The sequence below is a fragment of the Didymella exigua genome (genome assembly GCF_010094145.1).
Source record: "Didymella exigua CBS 183.55 unplaced genomic scaffold M421scaffold_42, whole genome shotgun sequence".
Lineage (NCBI taxonomy): Eukaryota > Fungi > Ascomycota > Dothideomycetes > Pleosporales > Didymellaceae > Didymella > Didymella exigua.
In genome coordinates, this window is record NW_022984816.1 from 78085 (window position 1) to 97018 (window position 18934).

The window sequence follows — 18934 nt, forward strand, 5'->3', positions numbered from 1 at the left end:
CAGCAGCTCCTGCAGCAAAAATATCAAAGAAGCGTCGCACTGTGGGTGCTGCGCGTGGGGTTGATGCTGCTGAGCCTCCTGCAGCACCTCGCACCCACACCACGCGCAGCGGCCGAACAGCAACTCTATATAATTAATTTGTATGAGAGAATATTGTCGCAAAGGTCTATGGAGCAATCCACCACAAAATCTCGTGATAATGGCTATTGTATGCGGCTCTATAGCTTCATTTTTGCAGGTGCTCATTAAGGTGGTTCGGCGCATCACGCGAATCCGCGCATCACGCGCACGGACACGGTAGTGTTCCACGTTGCTCCGTCCAGCGACCTCGGGTGGCGCCGCATGTCAAAGCGCCACGCTCACCATTCTTCTATCATCAACGAATCGCACGAAAGTAAATGCTAGCACATAGCCGCTAAAGCGCCTTGGTTTTTTGGCTGGACTGTTCAATTACATGCGGGCCCAACGTCGCCATCGCTCCGCGGTTGCTTGTCGGAATTGCAGGAGGCGCAAGGTGCGGTGCAGCGTCACTGTCACAGGCATACCCTGTTCAAATTGTACCCAAGATCGAACAGCCTGCACGATCCAAGAGGTCAGCCATGAGTTGTAAGATCGATATCATATTCCAAGGGCCTTTCACTCCGTACTGATCACCGGCGCCGCCACTGCGCAGGCTAAGAAGTCCGATTCCGGTATCTCAAAGACAAGTCCATTCCTCAGAGCTGATAGGGGCCACTGTTGATAAATCCAGCTATGCACCTGTCAGAAATGACTCACAAGCGTTGTATCCGGATCGGCATGATCCTCCAGTACGCAACTCTCACTCATCTCTACCTGGAGATGGTGACCCGGGCAATGCTCAGCTTGGCAAAACTCCTGTGCGACTAGATCCGGAGCGTCAGAGAAATCTGGAAGAGGAGCAAAGTGGAGCTGAAATTTCATTTGCAGCACGTGGACAGGGTGACTCAAACTCCGGTACCCCTTTCTACACTGGTGAGCACCCGCAAAGCTGGGCGTATGAGTTTCTAGCTGATCAATTGGGACAGGGGAGCAGCCAAGTATGACTTCTTTGATCGATGTCGAAGAGCATTTTCCGCGGCATGTCATGCTAAGACACTATCCTCCAAGTGCCCTCTCACAAGCTGATCTCCAATATCTCAAGCACAAAGGCGCACTTAGCCCGCTGCTCATGTTCTCGCACCAGGAGCTTCTCCGAGCTTACTTCCAGCATGTGCATCCTATGTTGCCAGTATTGCATCTCTCAAAACTAGAAGAGATGAAGTCACCTGACGCAATACCTCTGCATGGTATGTTGCTGTACTGGAGCATGGCCGTAGTAGCCGTCAATGTAGGCTCCCTTTCTTCTGCGGAAGCTTTAGACTAATCGCTGCGCTGTAGTTTGTACCCAGCGACGTATGGAAAGCCGAAAAATACTCGTCCAGAAAACATATGAAAGACACAATGTATAATCGTGCGAAGGTATGAGACATTCATTGAGATATAGTTGCAGAGCTACCACTGATCAAACACACAGTGCCTGTACGACAATACTAACGAGACAAACAAAGAGGTACTTCTTCAATCTGCACTTCTCTTATCTTTCTGGCATTCGGAGAAGGACAGTCATTCTCAACCCTGGTATTGGAGCGGTAAGTGCGCCTGTAGTGGATTCTGAACTCTGCTCATATGCAATTTCAAGGTGTCGCTATCAATTGGTGCCAGATCATAGGTCTCCATCGGGACCCAGATGCCGCGAGGGTCAATCCACTGGTTTCGCCACAGCGCCGTCATCTGTGGCGAAGGTTATGGGCCTGCTGTATGTTCCGCGATCGATGGCTCAGCTTGACTCTCGGGCGTCCACTCCGGATCCGCCTCAGCGACTGCGACATGCCCCTCCCCGTTTCACATGACGTGCTGGTTGACTTGGAGGCGCTGCCAAGCGACTTGCATGCCTACCTGCCTGGTGATCTTGTGGTGATGGTCGAGCATTGGATCTTGCTGATCCAATTGTGCAAGATCCTCGGTGAAATCCTATTACTATGCTATCAACAGCTGGGGAACCGTCCGCTTCTATCACAGTTCGAAGCCCTTGAAACCGACCTGAACTCGTTCTCCATTCCTGAACTTAAAGGCACCGATCAAGGTTCACTCGCCTCATTCAGCTACTATCATTCACAGCTTCATTTGCAGTCAGTTTCATCAATGAGTCGATACTGTCGGCATCCGCTAACACAATACTAGGGCAACATCGATAACCTTCTACCGATCATTCGTGTCCGTTGTACCCGAAGGCCTAGCTACGGAAACTGCAAAGTCATGGACATGTCGAGTGCGGAGCCGTATGGAGAGCGCCGCAACACAAACGAACAGCATCATTGATCATATCGCGCGCGAGGGACTCGTGATTTTTGCAACTCCAATGACGTAAGTCTGTGCATGCGTCTTTCATAGCCTTGTCAAAGCCGGACTGGTTCGACTATTTTGACGAGAGGCTCACTAACTTATCACAGACCTATACTGCTGGTACCAGCTATGCACGTCCATGTACTGGGCTGTAAATCTGAAAATCACTTGACTCGTCGACTGGCGTTTAACAAACTCGAGATGTGCATGACATTTATGCGAGAGCTTCAGAGGACCTATACATCAGCATCGATATTTTGCGGCGTCTTTGGTGAGGCAATCCGCCAGCTTGTGCCGGGACCACTGAATGAGTCGATCTGGGGCGTTGCGCAGTCGGAATACCCTTCCACAATAGGCACATTAGCGCCAGATAGTGCTGAAAGCGTTGCAAAGGATGACCTTGCTTTGCAGCCAGTCGTATCGGATGATATTCTTGAGTCTCTCTTGGACGAGAATTCCACCTATAACTTTTGGGAGTCGATGAATATGCCGGATCAGTATTTTTGAGCCTTTGCGAGACAGCAGTTCTGATTGTATTGATATCATTAAATACAATATGGATTGTGAGACACTAAATTCTGGTCTCGAGGCAAGTCTAGGCACCCAATCTCGAACAGGGGCTGAAATCGTACCCCCGCGCTGCTGCGCATCTGATGATGATGCCGAGGCGCAGCGTCCCCAATAAGCCGGTAGCCATGACCAAATTTTTAAGCAGCTAACTTTGCTTCTTGTAAAATAACTAAATGTGCAGATATCACAAAAAATATACCGTGCGCTTCTCAGACCAAACGGCGCGAAATGACTCCTCGACAACTCTTCTCACAAACCCAAACCTTGAGTCGAAGTTTTCCGGATCTAAAAAGAAAGTTGTCTGTCGATATAATTTTAGTTTCATGCTCCCCCCGGCGTTTGGAGGCTAGATACTCGCAGTATTCTTGATAGTTATCCAAAGGTTGTGAGAGCGCACCGCACACACAACTGGAGGTCCAAGCCACGCAACTCAGCGAGCCAAGCGACCGATCTTGCGCCAACTTTTGATTCCTTCGAAACAACTACTAAAAGACTAGTGTCACCCGAATTTTTCCTACATGCCGTTTCTAAGCGGCGTCCTTGTACTACTCTATGCTGCCAGCGCTGTGGAAACCATCACCTATCCTTACCTTGTACGGAGGAGTACCACAAACTATGTCCGATAGGCTCACACCGAACTGCAACTGGAGCCTTTGTCAAGCTCTTTACCGCAACTGTTACGACCATTGGAGTACACGAGCAAAGAATTATTAAGCATTTAGTACTTTTCTAGCTTAAAAAAGCCTAAAAGTTGTAACTTACCTCACGGGCGGGTGACCGGATTTTGCCCAGACCACACTAAACTTCAACTTCTCTTGCATATTATAGCAAGTTACTGCAAGTTACTGTAACTTACAGTATACAGCACTAATCTACAGTATCTTGCACATCTTTTATACACATTCACGCGTTATACCCTGCCTTACTACACCTACTATAGTGCTGTAAAGACTAAGTGCTAAGTTTAATACGCCTCTTCTTACTTACCTTCTTCCTACTACTACAGGCTTTAAACTCCTTTAGGGTAGTTAAGCGCACTCCTTTAATAACAGTAAGAGTCCCCTCCCTCTAGATCTGCTTCCTCTTGTGTAATTTATGGCGTGTAGCGACCTCATTAGCAGCTTAAAGCTCTGCGACCTAGTTACGCACTAAAACTAGTGTCGCAGCAGATATCATGCCTATTTACCAGCCAATTCAGGGGTGCAAATGTATGTACATTTTGCCTCTATTTTGGCTGCAACAACTACATCAGGAAAAGTTTTTCTGTTGTCGAAATCAGGAAATCGTTGCATTGTACTATAGGCAACAGTAGGACTTGTAGGCCTACAATAGTTATTTAATGTGCATTTAATGTCTAGCTAATTTTAAGCTAATAGCTCTAATAGTCCTAACAGCTATAATAGCTATAATAACTCCTAATCCTACTAAAATAGTAGCTCTACTTAATAAACTATACTTTTATTATATTAATATACTACTAAGACTCCTCTTTAAAATAAGCTATTAAATAATATTATAGGCCTATTAATAGAATAGTTATTAAGTGTAGAAGGTTTTAAGCTTAATATTCCTTACTAAGACACTAAGTTAAGATTCTTTGCTAGGGCTCTAGTAGCCTAAATATTAGAAAATATAAGAATATTATTTAAGAATAGTAGGTAAACTAAGAATTCTACGCCTAGGCCTGCCTATTCTGCAGTGTATGCTTGTTAGCAAGTGCTTTGTTGTGTGCTGTTGCAGCTGCTACGTCGTGTGCTGTTGCAGCTGCAGCTGATACATTGTGTGCTGGCGCAGCTGCAGCTGCCATGGTGTGCTGTCGCAACTTCAAAACACAAACCTTTAATAAACAAACCTTTAACACTCTATAACTTGCGTTGTAGTAGGCCTTTAATAATAATTTTTTGCTTATTTTAAAGCTACAATTTCGCTCTATCTATACATAAAATTTTGTAATTTTTAAATATTTAATACTAGTGCTAGCAGAACTAAGGGTAGCTATGTAATAATATTGTAATATTATTTTAAGTTTATTAAATATAGGCACTTAGTGTTTTAGCTGTTAGTAATATTAGCGCGAAATTAGGGCTGTTAGGCGCAAATTAGGGCTGTTAGGGCTGTTAAACAGCTATTACACAACTATGCCACAACTGTTAGCAACAGCCAGTCTAGGCTAGATTTTGAAAAACTTTTCCTGATGTAGTAAATGCGCTATTATCTCTGCGCCCTTAGTAAGCTAATTAAGAGTACTAACTATTAAAGTTAGAGGGCTATTACACTATTATTAAATCCTCTCTTAAATAAGCTTTAATTTTAACCTAAATTCTAGGGTGTTCTATAGGGTTTAAGAGTGCTATATACTCTTATCTATAGTAGGTAGTAGTAGAGTACACAGGCACACTTTAAGCTTTAATATTCTAGCCTCTAGTTAAAGGGGACTAAGCCAGCACCTCTAAATCCTCCCTAGATATTGCTCCTAGTAATAGAGGCATTAAAAGCTCCTTTAAAGCAAAGTAAAAACTTAAGTTTTATAATGTAAGTAATCTTGTTACACATTAGCAGCTTAGCTTAGTAACTATAGGCCTTCTTTATTAGCGTAAAACAACCTATGTTAAGTAGCTACAACAGGTGTGATAAGTGCAGAGGTATACACAAGGTAATAATCTTGTGTTCTTTATAGTACTAGTAGAACTTAACTAAATTATAGCTCTTATAGGTGTCTAGAATAAGTTACTAATAGCTGCTAATAGTGCGCTTCTTTGTGTGCTTATTAAAGTGCTTTAGCTACTTAATACTAAGCCTATTATTAGTCTAGCTATTCTTAGAGATAGTAATAACCTAGTTATAAGGTAAAGACAGCTCCTTATACTAGGTAGAGAGGTAGTGCTTGCCTTAGAAGATAACAAAGGGTAGGATACTCTATCCTAACGCGTTAATACCCTAGATAATGCTAGTCTACTCTTAGTTACCCTACTATACTATCTTTAGTCTTCTATAACACTCTAAGCCTGTAATAACAGCTCCTATTAATATAATACCTATTATAAACCTAGACCTATTAGAATTATAGGTGTCTTTATCTAGGATACTATTGTCAGATAAGAGCGAGCGGCGAGAGGTCGGATCTGCGCAATCGAGCAGGGACCTGTCGTGCAGCCAATCAGCAGTTGCCAGGTCGATTAAGCGAGACCTGGCAACTCCTGATTGGCCCGCACACCGGCGGCCGCGAACAGCGCTAATTTCCCCCCACTTCAATCCTGTAGCAACCAGCACGACGCCACAGCAGAAACACCATCGCCACAATTATCAATATATTATCATACCACCTAAGATCTTGTTAAGCACATACTCTGGCTCACAGTACAAGAATCTGACAATTAAGAGTCTCACTGCCGCAACTAAACTACTGCAGTCTCACTGCTGCAACTAAACTGCCGCAACTGAACTGCCGCAATTAAAATGGCGCAACTAGCGTACCGCGACCCAACAACAGTCCTCAGGGACCAAGCTGACTGGACTAGCTGGCTCGCGTAGCTACAGGCGAGATGCCTGTTATGCAACATCTAGGACAAGATTAACCTAAAGACAACTACACCACTACTATTAAAGCTACTCTTGCTAAGGGCTCTAACTATTACTAACTACGCGCTAGCTGCAAACACTAACATACTATTAAGGCTAACTAAGCTATTAACAACAGGCTAGAAGGCATTTAAGGAAGACCTTAAGTATTATAAAGTACTTCTTAAACAATATAAGAATAATTAATATAAATATAAGAAGGAGGAAGCAAGCCTTTAGCATATTATTGTGTTTATCTAGTTAACTATATTGCTACATCTACTACGCACATGCTGTCTTCCTAAGAAACTACTGTAACAGTAGATTATAGACCTATAACTTACTATTAGGGTTAACAAATAAATTAAATAAGAATAAGCCTAAGATAGATACCTCTTAGCACTTAAGCTAATAAGAAGCACGTTATAATAGGATACCTAGCTAGCTAAGTATAACTAGGCAGCTACAGAAGCAGAGATGTACAAAGTTACTAAATTATTATAATTAAATATAATAATAAAGGACTTCCTAACAGCTGTAAATAGGGTCGCACCTATGTAGGCTACAAGCTTTCAAGATAGCAGACACTTTAAATCTAGTATAAGTTAGAAGGAGATAATAAAACACTACTAAGAGTATATAATAATAAATTATCCCCTTAGATTAGGGCAGCACAAGGCCTTTGTAGCTAATAATATAGTGTTTCTTGCTAAAGGGGGTGCAGCCTCCTAGAGCTATAAAGGGGACACCTAACATGCTGTAAGCGTGCTATCTTACTAGGGCAGACCTTAATATTAATATATAGTAGGTAGGAAAACTACTACACTTAAGCGGCCTTTAGATTAAGAGCCTACTTCTACTAGGGGAGCAAAATGCCCTGCATGTAGACAACGCCACTCTTTACAGGATTACTACTATATTAATTAAGACAGAGCTCCTAAGTAGTAGAAACTAAATAAGATTATTTCTAAACTTATTAAGTTTAAGTGTAAGAAAGATGTTACCTTTTAAGGGCTACTTTGCGTATAAAGTAAGAGCTAATTAAGAACACTAGTAGTAAAGTACTTACATACCCCTACCCTAGAAATCCTAGACAATTAACTAGAAGGCTAAGAAATTACTAATATTAAAGTAGCACTTAGCGTAGTAAACTAACAGGACACTACTAACTATCTACTATAGAAGTTGTTTATACTTAACTTAGGTTCTACCTATTATATTACTAATAACCCTAACTGTGTCTATAGGTTCTAACAGCTATTGCCTAGAGACTTTATATAGGCTAGGAATTCTAAGGTGCTAGTTAGAGGATATAGATTAATTAATCTACTCCTAAGGAGTAGAGCTAGGACAACTAAGGTCACCCTTATAGATATAGCAATTTGCCTAGACCTGCTATACAACCTAGTGTCCTTCTGCCTACTATAAAACAGAGGCATATAGTAGGACACACAAGCAGACCTAACAACTCTCTAATAAGTAAATAGCTAAGTAATTAGAGTAGTATTAGAAATACTTAGCTAGTAGGTGCTTAAGTATAAACTGTCCCTACTAGCTACTAACTACACACACAAAATCACTACACGCACTAAGAGAGGACTACAGAAGGCCTCAGCAATATAGTAGCACAAGCGACTTAGTTACCCTAGTCCTGCTACAATTAAACACATCATCTAGCAGACTTAGGGGGTGCAGATCTAAGGCATTACTATAGTTAAATACAACACTTGTAGAATAGCTAAATTATAACAGCAAATTAGCCACACACTAAGAATTAATAATAATAGACCTAGAGAAAGACTTAGCGTTAACTTCTACTCCTATAAAGTATAAGGAGTTACTAAAGAAAAGAGCTAGATGCTTATTACTAACAGGTTCTTAGGCCTATAGTAGGACCTCTACTTTACAGATTATTATATAGCAAAGTTAATTATTAAGGAACTGTTAATATTTATCCTATTCTTAAAAAATTACTATAATATCTTAGTTAAGACTATTAAGGCAGATAATAAGATAGCTACAGTTAAACTAGGTGTATTAAAATGGCTAGCAACACAAGGAATTATTGTAGAGCCTTTAGCGCTAGACACACAAGCACAGAACAGTAACGCAGAACGCTTAGGGGGTGTGAACAAGGAGAAAGCTTGCGCAATGCGACTTGATGCCAACCTCTCCTAGGAACTGTGGCTAGAAATCACAAGGGCGGCAGTATACCTCTATAATTAAACGCTAAACTACGCAAACTATTAGAAAACACTATACAAAATATTCTTTACGCAAGTTGCCTTTAGTAATAGAATAGTAATATTACTGCAAAAACCTAACCTTGCGCACCTAAGAGCATACAGGTGCAAAGTATTTGCTATAACAGACAATATATATAGAGGCAAATTACATCTTTAATAACTAAACCTAAAGGCCTAGATTAGCTATCTAGTAGGCTACTAGTTATTAAACATCTATTAAATCTAGATACTATTACTTAGCAAGGTAATAAGTACTTAAGATATTATGTTTAACAAAGACATAGTATTTAATAGGAGAATTAAGGACCTTATAGAGAACCTTATATATAATATACTTAAAGAAATAGTAATATATATGCAATCTATTAAGCTACTAACACCTACCTAGCAACTAGAAACAGATTCCTTTTATAAGGATAAAGCCCTAGCAGAGCTATTACTATAAGACAAAGCAGACCTGCTAGGCTACTATCACGGACAGAAGATACAGGATAGCTATCCTACCCCTCTATTAACACCACCACCTGCAGCACTACTTGCAGGCATTATAGCCAGTAATTAAACAACTCTAACGCAACAAGCGTCCTTAACTACTATCCTATAGGCAGCATTATTCCTTGCAGGAACCTAAGCTAGACGTGTTAGAACATACAGAGGAGAAGTTATAGACAAGGCTAAGATAATAAGAACACTTACTAAAGGCTTAAAGCCCTATTAAAGTTAACTTCTACCTCTACCTACATTCTAAACTAAGCTTAAGGATCACCCTATAGGTAAACTCTTTTAAGAAGCTAAGCAAGAGCACCTTACAAGCTACTAAGAAATAAAATTATAGTTAGAAGTACTACTTTAGAAAATTAGACTAATAGGACAATAGATCCTTAACTGTATATAGGTATATACCTATAAGCTTAATAGATATTATTAACTACTAAAGTGTAAGGCGCAACTAGTAGTTAGAGGCAATTAACAACGCAATATTACATTACAAGACACCTACGCAGCCACACTTGCCAGCTAATCCTTTCAAACGATAATGGCTATAGCAGCTCACTATAACATGGAGCTTAAACAATACGACGTTACCAACGCGTTTGTTCATGCTACAATGGACAGAGAGGTCTACATAAGGATGCCACAAGGCTATTAGAAGCCTAGCACAATACTGCAAGTAAACAAGGCACTTTACAGCCTGCACATCTCTCCCCTCCTCTAGCAGAAGAACTTCACTACAACACTAAAAGCACTAGGTTTCTAGACTATGCCTTACAAACCCTACTGTCTAACTAAGGGCAGTATTATTATCTTCTTTTATATTAATAATATTATCCTTACGTACAATAAATTAAAAGAGTAAGAGGTAATACAGATAATTAGCTACGTACAGAGTAAGTACACCTGCATAGGGGGGCATAACCTATAGTAGTTCCTTAGCATAGAGATTATACAAGACTAAGTAAGCAAGAAAATCTACCTATCTTAGGCAGCGTACTTAGACAAAATTAGTTGCCTTGCTAAGAACACAACTATACAACATAACACTCTAATAGCAACAACTAAACTACAGCTAAGGAGTAGACTAGCAGCGCCAGCAGAAATTAACAAGTATTAACGCAAAATTGGATCACTGCTGTTCGCTGCAGTCACCACACAACCTGACATTGCGTTTGCCATATTAAGGCTTGCTAGGTTCCTCACCAATCCAGGCATCAGCCACCAAGATGCTGCAGACCAGGTCCTTCTATATCTACTTAACACTAAACAGCGATCACTGCAGCTTAGAGGAGGCATCAGCCTCTAGGTAACAAGTAACGCGTCCTTTGCTAACAACACTATAGACAGAAAGAGCTCCTAAGGCTACACAATTAAACTCTTTAGCAGCCTTATTGCATAGAAAGTAAATAAGTAGGACACAGTAATAACATTAACAACTAAGGCTAAGCTTCTTACTCTTACCTAGGTTACAAAAGAAGCACTTTTTATCTTAAGGCTCTTGCGCGAACTACACGTTAATATAGGCGCACACACTATTATAATATAATGCAACAACAAACAAATAATTTAACTAGTTACTAAGGAAGTGTTGCAACTATATACTAAACTTTAGCATGTAGATATCCACAACTACTAGCTCTAACAGGAGGTAGCTGCTAGAAAGATTATTATAGAACACGTCTAGTCTGCGAGCATAATAGCAGACAGACTTACAAAGGTACTCCTAGTAAACAAGTAGGAAGGTTTCCTCTAGCAACTTAGTCTAGTGAACAGGGAGTTAACAGAAGTGCTAAACAGTGTGCCTCTAGACAGGATTTAAGAATAAATTAAGGACCTTACACACGCATAAATAGTTAGCTTAAAGAGTTTCTAAGCTAAAGGGGGTGTGTTAGATAAGAGCAAGCGGCAAGAGGTTAGATCTGCGCAATTGAGCAGGGACCTGTCGTGCAGCCAATTAGCAGTTGCCAGGTCGATTAAGCGAGACCTGGCAACTCCTGATTGGCCCGCACACCGGCGGCCGCGAACAGCGCTAATTTCCCCCCACTTCAATCCTGTAGCAACCAGCACGACGCCACAGCAGAAACACTATCGCCACAATTATCAATATATCATCATACCACCTAAGATCTCGTTAAGCACATACTCTGGCTCACAGTACGAGAATCTGACAACTATACTTAGCTTTAGTATTCTCTACTAGGCAGAGTTAGCCCTAGATTACCTTAGGGTCCTTGCAGAGGGCTCTCTTGTAGTTGTACTTTTAATTAAACTTAACTATAAGCTCTAGGCAACACTTAATAAACGTGCTAGCCTAGTTCTTGCTAACAGGAGGCTAGTGGCGCTTAGTAAGTAGAGAGTTAGCTATATCCTCTATATTAGTAAGCTAGGGTGGGTATCCTTGCTTATCTAGCTTTGGAAAATAATGCACAATTACCTCCTCTTTAGTGCTTGTTAGCTTTATTAAGTTGACCTTACAATTGCGTCTTAAGAGCATTCTAGCATGTTATTGTCTTAGCATTCTTTCTAACACCTTGTTAATTGTTATAGTGTATAGAATAGTAAGAGTCACGTCTTATTTAAGAGCCTAAATAGCAAGCTGTATATCTAGTTCCTTTAAGGCACTTTAAGCCTTTTTGCGTTAGGACATCGCAGGTTGTATGAAGTTTAGTGTGGTCTTGGCAAAATCCGGTCACTCGCCCGGGCCGGCCACTCGCCCGTGAGGTACGTTAAGATAAAAATACCTATAACTTTAACAAGTAAAGCTTTATAATAGGCGTTATATTAACAGGAGCTGTTGTTACAGGCTCTAAGTGTTAAGGGAGACTAAAGGCAGTGCAGCAGGGCGACTAAGAGTAGACTAGTATTATCTAAGGCATCTGCGCAAAGGGCTAGTCTATCCTACCCTTTATTATCTTCTCTAGCAAGCACTACCTCTCTGCCTAGTATAAGGAGCCTAGTATACCTAACAACTAGGTTCTTAATGTCTCTAATAATAGCTAGACTAATAACAAGCTTAGAGTTAAGTAGTTAAAGCACTTTAATAAGCACATAAAGGCGCGCACTGTTAGCAGCTATTAGCTGCTTATTCTAGACAGCTATAACAGCCATAACTTAGTTAAATCCTACTAGTACTGTTAGGAACACAAGATTATTACCCTATATATGCCTCTGCACTTATTACACCTACTGCAGCTACTTAACGTGGGCTGTTTTTCTCTGTTAAAGAAGGCCTATAGCCACCAAGCCAAGTGGCTGATGCGCAGCAAGATCACGCGTATTACTAAACTTGAGATCTTGCTCTGCTTTAAAGCAGCTTTTAACGCCTTAATTATAGAGAGTAATATCTAGGGAGGATTTAGAGGTGCTAGCCTAGTCCTGCTTAACCTAGAAGCTGTAATATTAAATCTTAAAGTACAGCTGTGTACATTAACGCCACCTACTATAGACAACAGCACGTAGGAGTCTAAAATACTAAGCAATACCCTAGAATTTAGGTCTTAATTAAAGCTAATTTAAGAGAGGATTTTATAACACACTAATAGCTTGCTAATGTCTATAGTTAATATTCTTAATTAGCTTACTAAAGATATAGAGCTAATAGTGTATTAACTAGTTTTAGTGCGTAACTAGGTTGCTAACCTATATGCTACTAATAAGGCTACTACACGTTGTAAATTACATAAAAGGAAGTAATTACAGCAAGAGGGGACTCTAGTCTTTGCTAAGGGAGTGTGGCTAACTACTCTAAAGGAGTTTAAGGCCTGTAGTAATAGGAAGAAGGCAAAGAAGAGGTTGTGTGTTAATAGGAGCACTTAGTCTCTAAGGCGCTGTGGCACATATAACAAGATAGGGCACAACACGCAAACATGCAGTGAAGATACACAGAGTACTATAGACTAGCTTAGTATACTGTATAGTATAATATATTATAGTTGTATGCTGTAATGTTGCAAAGTAGGTGCAATATTGGTGTGGTGTTGGCAAAAGTGGCCAGCTCGCTTGGGTGGCCAGCTCGCTTGTATCTTACCAGGCATAACGTATTCCACAGGCGAGCGCCGCACCCCACCAAACTTGCGCACCTCTCTCATCTCAACGTACAATGGCTCAACGCAGCGCTACTCTATTAGCTTCAAATGAAGCAGACGTTCAGCTTGCTATCTCCTCTATCAGTTCCCATCAAATACAAAGCAATCGCAGGGCTGCTACTATCTTTAGCCTGTCTGAACGAACAATCTGCCGCTGACGCGCTGGTATACCTGCCTAACGCAATTGCCAGCCGACTCAAAGAAGCTCACTAAGCTAGAGGAGCAGGTGATTATCCGCTATATATTGGATCTAGACCGACGTAGATTTGCGCCTACGTACGCAGCTGTACGTGATATGGCTGATAAGCTGCTCACTGCGCGCGGCAGAGGACGCGTAGGAGTTAACTAGCTATCTACCTTTGTCAAGCGTACAGACAGTCTCACAACACGTTTTAATTAAGCGTACAATAGACAGAGAGCTCTATGCAAGGATCTAGCCCTAATTAGTTAGTAGTTTAAGCTTGTAGAGCAGACAAAGGCTAGGTACAGCATCTGCAATAATAACGTCTACAACTTTAATAAGGCAGGCTTTATAATAGGCAAGATTATAACTTAGCTTGTTGTAACAGGGTTAGAGAGGAGAGGTTAGCCAAAGGCTATTTAGCTAGGCAATTGTAAGTAGGTGACGTTAATTGCTGCGATTAACGCTGCTAGCTGGTCAGTACCACTTTTCCTTATCTTTGCTAGCTAGTATTATCTATCTACCTAGTACAAGGAAGTAGAGATCCTACACAACTAGGTAATTGTAGTTAGCAAAAATAGCTAGACAAATAATAAGCTAGGAGTAGAGTAGCTAAAGCACTTTAACACTTATATAAAGACTTATATTATTAGTGCGTGTTACCTGCTTGTCCTTAATAGCTATAAGAGCCACTACTCTCTCAAGTTTTAAGAGCTCTGTAAGGAGAATAATATCTACACACTCTATATACTACCTTAATTATCTTATCTACTTCAGCCTCCTAATATTAGCTGCTTCTTGCTATTAAAGCGCGCGTACAGCTGTAAGGTTGAGAGCCTAATCTACTACTACATTAACCACATCACTAAGCTTAAGTTTCTGCTAGCGTTTAAGGCAGCCTTTACACAATTGTTTATGCTAGATAATATCTGCTTAGCGTTTAGAGGCGCAGGCCTTGTTCCTCTTTAGGCAGACGTTGTTCTATCAAACCTTGATGTGCAGCTGCGTACGCCTACTCTAGTTGCTCTGCCAGAGGCTCTCTAGGAGGCTTGTACACTAAGCAATGTACGCAAGCTTAAGGCTTAATTAATGTTAATACGTGATTACGTGCATTAGCACAAGAGCTTATTACCTGCCTTAATTATTAAAGCAATTAACTAGCTTAAGAAGGGCGCTGAGGTGATAATGCTCTCAGCTAAGCTAATGCGTGATTAGATTACTAGCCTTAAGAGAGCCAATAAGGCAGCGTTAGCACGCAAACAGCGTAAGAAAAAGCGTATACAGCAGAGTAGGGTCTTAACAAAGGGAGCTGGAGAGGATCTACTTGCTTAACATGAGGCTGACTAGCAGATTGCTCGTGAGCAGCGTCAAGGAGGAGATCAATCAGGCCTTAGCCGCCAGGCTCTAGCGCGCTGCAGGAGGTGCAGAGAGACTGGCCATAACTCACGTACGTGCAAAGTAGATACTTAAGATACTGCTTTATCTAACGTACCTCACGGGCGAGTGGCCGGCCCGGGCGAGTGACCGGATTTTGCCAAGACCACACCAAACTTTATACAACCTGCGATGTCTTAATATAAAAAGGCTTAAAGCGTCTTAAAGGAACTAGATATACAGCTTGCAATCTAGGCTCTTAAACAAGACATAACTCTTACTATTCTTCGCGCTATAACAATCTACAAGGTGTTAGAAAGAACACTAAGATAATAATATGCTAGAACACTCTTAAGATATAATTATAAGGTTAACTTAATAAAGCTAACAAGCACTAAAGAGGAGGTAATTCTGCAGCATGTTCTAAAGCTAGACAAGCAAGGATACCCACCCTGGCTTACTAATGTAGAGGATATAGCTAACTCTCTACTCACTAAGCGCCACTAGCCTCCTGTTAGCAAGAACTAGGCTAGCACGTTTGTTAAGCGTTGCCTACATCGGGAAAAGTTTTTCCGTTGTCGAAATCGGGAAATCGTGGCATTGTACTGTGGGCAACAGTAGGACTTGTAGGTCTACAACAGCCATTCAATGTGCATTCAATGTCCAGCCAATTTTGAGCCAACGGCTCCAACGGTCCCAACAGCTGCAATGGCCACAACAACTCCTAATCCTGCTACAATAGTAGCTCTGCTTAATAAACTATACTTTTATTATATTAATATACTACTAAGTCTCCTCTTTAAAATAAGCTATTAAATAACATTATAGGCCTACTAATAGAATAGTTATTAAGCGTAGAAGGTTATAAGCACACAAAGGAGTGCACTGTTAGTAGCTATTAGCTGCTTATTCTAGACAGCTATAAGAGCTACAATTTAGTTAAGTTCTACTAGTACTATAAAGAACACAAGATTATTACCTTGTGTATGCCTCTACACTTATCACACCTGTTGCAGCTACTTAACGTAGGTTGTTTTGCCCTAATAAAGAAGGCCTATAGTTGCTAAGCTAAGCTGCTAATGCACAACAAGATTACTTGCATCACAAAACTTAAGTTTTTACTATGCTTTAAAGGAGCTTTTAATGCCTCTATTACTAGGAGCAATATCTAGGGAGGATTTAGAGGTGCTAGCTTAGTCCCCTTTAATCTAGAGGCTGTAATATTAAAGCTTAAAGTGCGCCTGTGTACTCCACCACTACCTACTATAGATAAGAGTACGTGGCACTCTTAAACCCTACAGAACACCCTAGAATTTAGGTTGCAATTAAAGCTTATTAAAGAGAGGATTTAATAACATAGCAATAGCTCTCTAACTTTAATAGTTAATGCTCTTAATTAGCTTACTAAGGGCGCAGAGATAATGGCACATTTACTAGTTTTAGTGCGTAACTAGGTCGCAGAGCTTCAAGCTGCTAATGAGGCCGCTACACGCTGTAAATCACACAAGAGGAAGCAGATCTAGAGGGAGGGGACTCTTACTGTTAGTAAAGGAGTGCGCTTAACTACCCTAAAGGAGTTTAAAGCCTATAATAATAGGAAGAAGGTAAGTAAGAAGAGGCATGTTAAACTAGGCACTTAGTCTTTACAACACTATAGCAGGTGTAGTAAGGTAGGGCATAACGCACGAACGTGTATAAAAGATGCGCAAGATACTGTAGATTAGTGCTGTATACTGTAAGTTACAGTAACTTGCAGTAACTTGCTGTAATATGCAAGAGAAGTTGAAGTTTGGTGTGGTCTTGGCAAAATCCGGTCACTCGCCCGGGCCGGCCACTCGCCCGTGAGGTACGTTACCCTATTAATATATATATATATATTATTATAACGTTGTTAAGTTAGACGTTAAATAAGGTGCGTAAGTTTGGTGGGGTGCGGCGCTCGCCCGTGTGCGGCGCTCGCCTGTGGAATACGGTAGTTGTACATCGAATCCTGCACCTTCAACGAACATTATCTCGTATCCTACATGTATGTCACCCTTGGGAGTTATATGTTGGTATAAAAGTCTATTCAATTACTCTAAATAATGCTAGCAAGACTACGCTACAGCATGATAACAAGACGAGAGAAATGCGCTCTGGCGGCGGACTGGCTGAGATCAAACATCAATTTCTGTCTTGGGCGGTAGCTTGACGCGTTTCTCCGTCCTGAGGTACAGGTTGATTGGCCTGATGAGCTGATACAAGGGATCATACTGGACAGTCTCGTCGCTATCTTTGATGAACTTGTAGCGGTAGATCAGCTTAGGCAAGAAGATTTTAATCTCCTGCAGGGCGAAGTTGAAACCAATGCACATACGGGGACCCGAGGCGAAAGGGATATACGTCCCCTTGTGGCGGTTCTTGACTTCCGGAGTGTCCCACCTCTCGGGGTCAAACTTGGCCGGGTTTTCCCATAAGTCGGGGCTGTGGTGGATGTTGTATATGGAAGCGATGATGACTGAATCCTTTGGCATCTTGTAGCCGCCAGGCAGTATCAGATCGACCTTGGCGGTTCGTGCAGGCTGGAAGGATGTGCCGTAGTGGCGATGTATCTCCTTGATGTACTTGTTTAAGTAGGGGAGCTTGTCCGTGAAATCTGGGGTGACTTCCATCTCGTCATTGAAGTCATTGTCAATAAGCTCCTGCAGCAGCTTCTCCTGTACGCCTGGATGTGCGACAAAGCCGTACAGCAGCCATGAGAGAAGTGAGGAGGTTGTGGTGAATCCAGCACCCGCGACAATCATGAGTGATTCCCTTGCAATTTCTCTTGGAAGCTTCTCCCCCTTGTTGTCGGTGGCTCGAACTGCGTAGTCAATCACGTTCGCCGCTTGTTCGGCAGCCTCCTGCAACGGCAGATCCTGCACACCGGCACTCTGAGCCTTCGTGATCTGGAGATCAATCAAGTACGACATGCGAGCCTTACAGGTGCGAAGACGCTTGGGATCACCAAACGGCAGGTCAGCGTACCAGGAGCCGTAGGAAGAGACCTTCTTGTTCAGGTGCAGTATATCAGCAAAGGTACTGACTATCTCGTGCATAGGAGCGTCCTTGTCTGCAAAGTTTTGCAAGTCCATGCCGAGGACCAGCTCGGCTACAGCTTGCGAAGCGAGCTTCATCATGTAGGGGTACGGGTTCCACGACTGACCAATCGACTCGAGCTCGTCAAAGACTTTGTACGCGTTCTCGACAGTCTTCTGCATGGTCGGGGCGTAGTGACGGACAGCCCTGGGACCAAACGCCGGTGGCAAAAACTTGTGTGCCAGCCTCCACTGAGGTGTGTCGGTGTCGGTCGCAAAAATGCCGGCTTCTGGCAACTTGAGAGCGTACAGAGGATGCGCCTCATTAATCTTCTTGGTGAAGAAATCTGTCTCGGAGAGTGTAATCGCCGCAATGACTGGATCATTCGTGTGGTATGTCGTTCGTCCCATGTTGCTAGTCTGGATCACAGGTCCAAGCTGCTCGAACAGGCGCTGGTAATTGCCCAGGTGGTCAGGGTACACGTCGAAATAGTTACCAACGTAAGGCAAGCCCTTTGGGCCAGGTACATCGCGAACTGCGTGTCCATCCACGGAAATGGCGATCGCTTCCTGAGATGACAGGATTTCCTTCACATTTGACAGACTGTCACCGCCACGAGTGAATCCGACACCTGCCCAAATTAGCTACACGTTTATGACCGCTTTCATGTTGGACGACCTTACCGTCAGCGACAACGATTGCGAAATTCGATGCAATAAGGTCTTTCAAGTCGTCCAAAGAGACATTCTCGTCAGCGTCGATAAGCCTTGCGGACGCAGGAGCATCGCCAAGCAGGAAGAATGATTGCGACAACATTGCAGTGATATGATGTGGTAGGAAGATGAGTTGATGGGAGCTGGGCAGGAAAGAACTGGCATATAAGTTAGGTTGGGGTCTGTCTACAGTCCCTTGGGTCCACGCCTCGCGGAGCATTTCCAACAACTGAAGCACGACGTCGGCCGACC

General features: G+C 42.1%; 4 protein-coding genes across 4 annotated transcripts in view; 3 read left to right on the forward strand and 1 right to left on the reverse strand.

Annotated features, from left to right (window-relative positions):
• The window catches only part of M421DRAFT_425080 (uncharacterized protein), a 1888-nt gene extending 1729 nt beyond the window's left edge, over positions 1 to 159 (forward strand). Inside the window, exon 3 of the mRNA XM_033593960.1 lies at positions 30 to 159. Coding sequence (XP_033444317.1) covers positions 30 to 137 — 108 coding nt within the window. The 3' untranslated portion in view covers positions 138 to 159. The remainder of the gene's footprint in view (positions 1 to 29) is intronic.
• A 220-nt stretch (positions 160 to 379) lies between these two features.
• On the forward strand, positions 380 to 3119 carry M421DRAFT_425082 (uncharacterized protein). Its single transcript, XM_033593961.1, has 8 exons — positions 380 to 606; positions 674 to 993; positions 1047 to 1348; positions 1399 to 1479; positions 1535 to 1649; positions 1700 to 2189; positions 2242 to 2424; positions 2511 to 3119. Exons 1-8 carry the CDS (start codon positions 455 to 457, stop codon positions 2908 to 2910), a joined length of 2043 nt encoding a protein of 680 aa, XP_033444318.1. The 5' UTR covers positions 380 to 454; the 3' UTR covers positions 2911 to 3119.
• Positions 3120 to 14315: 11196 nt separating this feature from the next.
• M421DRAFT_425083 (uncharacterized protein) lies at positions 14316 to 15024 on the forward strand (the record flags this gene model as incomplete). Its single annotated transcript, XM_033593962.1, has 2 exons — positions 14316 to 14495; positions 14886 to 15024. Coding segments are annotated over 2 exons (303 nt in total), but the record flags the coding sequence as incomplete, so codon positions are not given.
• A 1938-nt stretch (positions 15025 to 16962) lies between these two features.
• Positions 16963 to 18896, reverse strand: M421DRAFT_425084 (putative cytochrome P450 monooxygenase). The gene is made up of 2 exons (XM_033593963.1): positions 18653 to 18896; positions 16963 to 18600 (listed from the first exon to the last, which is right to left on the reverse strand). The coding sequence occupies exons 1-2, from the start codon at positions 18783 to 18785 to the stop codon at positions 17069 to 17071; spliced, it is 1665 nt and encodes a 554-aa protein (XP_033444320.1). The 5' UTR covers positions 18786 to 18896; the 3' UTR covers positions 16963 to 17068.
• Positions 18897 to 18934: the final 38 nt, after the last annotated feature.